This window comes from Mastomys coucha, unplaced genomic scaffold (assembly GCF_008632895.1).
Source record: "Mastomys coucha isolate ucsf_1 unplaced genomic scaffold, UCSF_Mcou_1 pScaffold7, whole genome shotgun sequence".
NCBI lineage: Eukaryota > Metazoa > Chordata > Mammalia > Rodentia > Muridae > Mastomys > Mastomys coucha.
In genome coordinates this window covers 9,367,486-9,372,168 of record NW_022196913.1, presented here as the reverse complement: position 1 = coordinate 9,372,168, position 4,683 = coordinate 9,367,486, and the positions used below count along the sequence as shown (strand labels likewise).

Below are 4,683 nucleotides of genomic sequence, written 5' to 3'. Positions count from 1 at the left end.
GAGCTCTGCGTTCTTAACCACTGAGCTCAAACACTGAGTTCCAGTTTAAACAGCCCGGCCTTGCCCTTCTCTAAACTGTACTGACCCCTACAGATTTACTAAGACTAGAGCTGCTGTGGTATGTTTGTTCAGAAGACATCAAAGTATCTCCATGATCCTGTGTTCTTCATGAGAAAATTGTAACTCGAACTTAAAGTGCCAGTCTTTGCCACTCACTGAGTAACCAGAGGACTAGATCAGACTGGAAACATTTTCCCAGGAGAACCTCCTGTTTTATTTTGATTCAAATGTCATGAATATAAACATGGAGCAAGGATTTAGAGTTGCTTTGTTAAAGTATAATTCACTCCAAAAATAGTGTTCTATTTTCTTTATAGGTAATTGCTTGTAAAGTGAAAGTAAGAAAGCAATTCTATTTCAGTGCAGGTCTGGAATTTGTGCTCTGGACTTAGCCCTTGTTCCTCAACTGATCATTTGTCATAAATTACAACTCCAGTAAATTCTACCACAAATATTGTTTTTCTGGCTTGTGTCCACCTGAGAAGTAGTTATTTGAATAGCAGAAATAATCCATCACTAATCCTTTTGTAATCAAACTCAAAGTGCAGCAGTAGCACTGATGGCTTTTCATTTACTGCAAACCAGACTGAAACTAAAGGAGAAACAGAGCCCAGAATAAACAATATTGTCTACATGTTAAGTCTCCAAGGAAGTAACAAGTCTGACTCCTCTGTTACACATGAATAGCTCTAATCTGCAGACCATGTGAGCCTGATTCAAACAGGAGCAAATCTAAACGCACATCCTTGATCTCTTCTATAAACCCTCAAGCCCAAGACACAATTGTTACCTTATCAGGCACAGTGGTTCCAAACCCCAGTACAGGGATGATGTGACCATCATTTAGTACCACGCGCAGAGGTACAGAATTCATAGCTTGTTACTCGTGCAGGTCTTGAGTCTTCTGTTTGCACAGAACAAAATTGCCAGCAAAATTGCTACAGCTCCTCAAATATCTCCTGGAAAGTTAAACAACAGCATGTGGGAGGAACCAGCTTAAAGCAATAGTCCACAGAGATAAAAACTGGAGGCTGCGTGCATGTGTATGAGAGTAAACTCCAATAAATCAATAGAGCATGAAAATGAAACCATGAATTTCTTGGAGAAGAAAAGTTTCTGTTCACAATCCATATTTACTTCTGTAAATTCTTAAGGGGAAACTGATAGATAGTAATCAATCACATGTTACCTAGAAAGTAACTTCAGCTTTGGGGCCCTGATTTTCATTTGAAATGACTGTCTCTTCTTTACTTTCTAAACAGTAAGAGGCTCCTTGTGACATTTCCACACAGATACAATGTTTCTTGATCCCTCTTACCTTTTGTTCCCTCCGGGCCCCCTAAATAGTCTCCCTTCTCCTTTTCTCCTTTTTTCAAAAACTAGACACGGGCTGAAGAGATGGCTCAGCCATTAAGAGCACCGACTACTCTTCTGAAGGTCCTGAGTTCAAATCCCAGCAACTACATGGTGGATCACAACCATCCGTAATGAGATCTGACACCCTCTTCTGGTGTGTCTGAAGACAGCTATAGTGTACTTACATATAATAATAAATAAATCTTTGGGCCGGAGCAAGCAGAGGTCCTGAGTTCAATTCCTAGCAACCACATGATGGCTTACAACCATCTGTACAGCTTTGTGGACTCATATACATAAAAAAAATAAATAAATTTTAAAACAAAAAGACACGATCTGTGGGGAACACACAAGCCTTTCTGAGTTGGGGTTTTTATGTTTAACAAAATGATTTTAACCTAGTTCCATCCATTTTGGTGCAAATGATGTTATTTTGTCTGTCCTAAATAAAACTCTGTTGAGGGAAATAAAAAAAAAAAAAAAAAAAAAAAAAAAAAGAACCGGCACGTTCCTGCACTTTCGCACTGGCAGACAATGGCTGGCCTGTTTTTATCTTGTAGAGACTGACTCAGAACTCCACAATCTCTCCACCCATCTCTCTAGGTTCCCACTGGCAGTTACTACCACACCAACCCCCAAATTGCTTCAAATCCCCCACGGCCTTTGCAGTGCACATCTGGCAAACCTACTTTTCTCTCTTGAACCCAGACAAGCTACTGAGTGAAGGAAAACGCAACACAAACTCAGTTCAGAAACAATGGTAACTCAGTCTCTGGGCAGAACAACTAAAACCTAATCTTGTAAGCCTTATTAAAATCCAATTCCTCTGGTATCAAAATCCTTGCAGATCCACCATGATAGTAGGGAAACTCTAGCAGATACATTTTACCTCTCAGTTGTCCCATTCCAAAAGAGGTCCTAACTCCCTCCTGCCACCTCTCTTCCTCTGACCAACCCAGAAGTCCTGCCTCCTCGCCTAGTCATCGGCTCCTTTATTCATTAGGGGACTGGTTCACAAGAAGGCACCTGAGCACTCATTCCTCATTCCAGGCAGCTTCCCCCAGAAGAGCAGAATTAACATAAAATACAAGCAGCACAGAGCCATCCACAATAAAACTCTATTTTAAATAGATACCACACTTGGTTTTATCCATTTATCCATTGATTGGCACCTAGGCTGATTCCGTATCTTGGACATGGTGAAAAGCACTTTTAAAAAGCATAGATGTCGGGGCTGGTGAGATGGCTCAGTGGGTAAGAGCACTGACTGCTCTTCTGAAGTCCTGACTACATGGTGGCACACAACCATCTGTAATGAGATCGGATACCCTCTTCTGATGCGTCTGAAGACCGGTACAGTGAATTACGCTGGAGTGAGCGGGTCGAGAGCAAGCAGGGGCGGAGTGAGTGGGGGCGGAGCGAGTGGGGATGGAAAGCAGCCACACACATGACAGCTCACGGCCATCTGTACAACTACGGTGTACTCATACACATAAAATAAATCATTAAAAAAAAAGCATAGATGTATAGTATAATAGTTTTTATATGCTTGCCCCAGGGAGTGACACTATTAGAAGGTGTGGCCCTATTAGAGTAAGTGTGGCCTTGTTGGAGTAGGTGTGTCACTGTGAACATGCGCTTTAAGACCCTCACCCTAGCTGCCTGGAAATCAGTATCCTGCTAGCAGCCTTCAAATGAAGATGTAGAACTCTCAGCAACTCCTGAGCCATGCTTGCCTGGATGCTGCCATGTTTCCACCTTGATGATAATAGACTGAATGTCTAAGCCAGCCCCAATTAAATGTTGTCGTTTATAAGAATTGCCTTGGTCATGGTGTCTGTTCACAGCAGTAAAACATTAAGACATACAGGTGATTTTATTATATGCTGACTTTGACTCTTTTGCATCTATACCGAGGAGCAGAATAGCTGGACCAAAAGGAAATTCTAATTTTTAGTTTTCTGAAGCTAAGTTCATGCTGATTTCCATAATGGCTGAAGTAATTTACATTCTTACCAACCGTATAGAAGGGCCCCACCATCTCCCTTCCTCAGCCGCAGTTGTTGGTTCTTGTTTTTCTTGATGTCAGCCATATGATTGGTATAGGACAGATCTCTAGCTTTGATTAGCATTTTCTTGGTTGTTGTAAACAGTGAATATTTGCATATTCTTTTTAGACATTCTAGAGCTGTTTACTTTTCCATTCAAGGTTGGATGGATTATTACTTTGATTATTGATTTCTCAGTTCTTTAAATGTTCTAGATATTCATGCTTTGGAAGATGAATAGTTGGCAAGGATTCCCATATGTTCCATAGGCTTTTCCTTCACCTTGTTAATAGTTTCCTTTCCCGTATTTTATATTTTTTCGTTTTCCTTATATTTGATACTGAGATTTACATAGAAGTTAGGAAGAATACCTCTTCTACTTTTATGGAAGGATCTTACTAGTAACAAGCCTTCTCTTCAAGACTTCTCTCTTTCACTCAGAGAAGAGGAAACAACCTAAAATAACAATACAGCATTTTTTACATTTTTAGTTTCATTTCTTGTGCATTGGTGTTTCGCCTATGTGTTTGTCTGGGTGAAGGTGTCAGATCACTTGGAACTGGAATTACAGACAGTTGTGAGTGCTTGCACTTGAACCTGGATCCTCTAGAAGAGCAGCCAATCTGCTTTACCACTGAACCATCTCTCCAGCCCACAATATAGCATTTTAAAAAAGTAATCCAGCTGAGTTTTCATTGTTGCCTCTGTGGATGATGATACATACACTGTGCGAAGCACCTCAGATGTACTGGTACAGCAATTCATTCCCTTGGGGGTGTGGAATGGCAACCCTTCTTGCTACACTAACAGCTGCCTTCTCCTTAAAATGAAGAAAAAGACACACAACTAAGTTTGATTCATCTAAAGGTAGCATGCCTATGAGGTATAAAGTATCTTTTATTCACTTGATGTAATTTTCAACTGAGAGGCTTACTGCTAAATTAGCTCATCCTTTCTGAACTCTGGCTGGCTGGTTCAACTCAGCTGTTCTGGCCCAAACGCCTCTCCAAAATGACTGATTCAAACTGTCTTCTCTCAGCTTCTTACTGAATTGCTCTGCTTGACCTCAAACTAACTCTGGCAATCTGTTCTAATCTTCTGCTCCTTCTTATTCTCTAGCTTGTTCTGTTTTTACCTGCAACCTGTTTCTGTAAAACTATTCCATTAATAGGTCTCTCTCATTCTCTCTCTGTCTCTCTTTCTGTCTCTCTCTCTCTCT

The 4,683-nt window shown here is 40.7% G+C and overlaps 1 protein-coding gene across 1 annotated transcript in view; it reads right to left on the bottom strand.

Annotated features, from left to right (window-relative positions):
* Positions 1–981, bottom strand: part of LOC116081663 (3-alpha-hydroxysteroid dehydrogenase) — a 19,706-nt gene extending 18,725 nt beyond the window's left edge. The window contains exon 1 of the mRNA XM_031358251.1: positions 851–981. Coding sequence (XP_031214111.1) covers positions 851–934 — 84 coding nt within the window. The 5' untranslated portion in view covers positions 935–981. The remainder of the gene's footprint in view (positions 1–850) is intronic.
* Between the last annotated feature and the right edge of the window lie 3,702 nt (positions 982–4,683).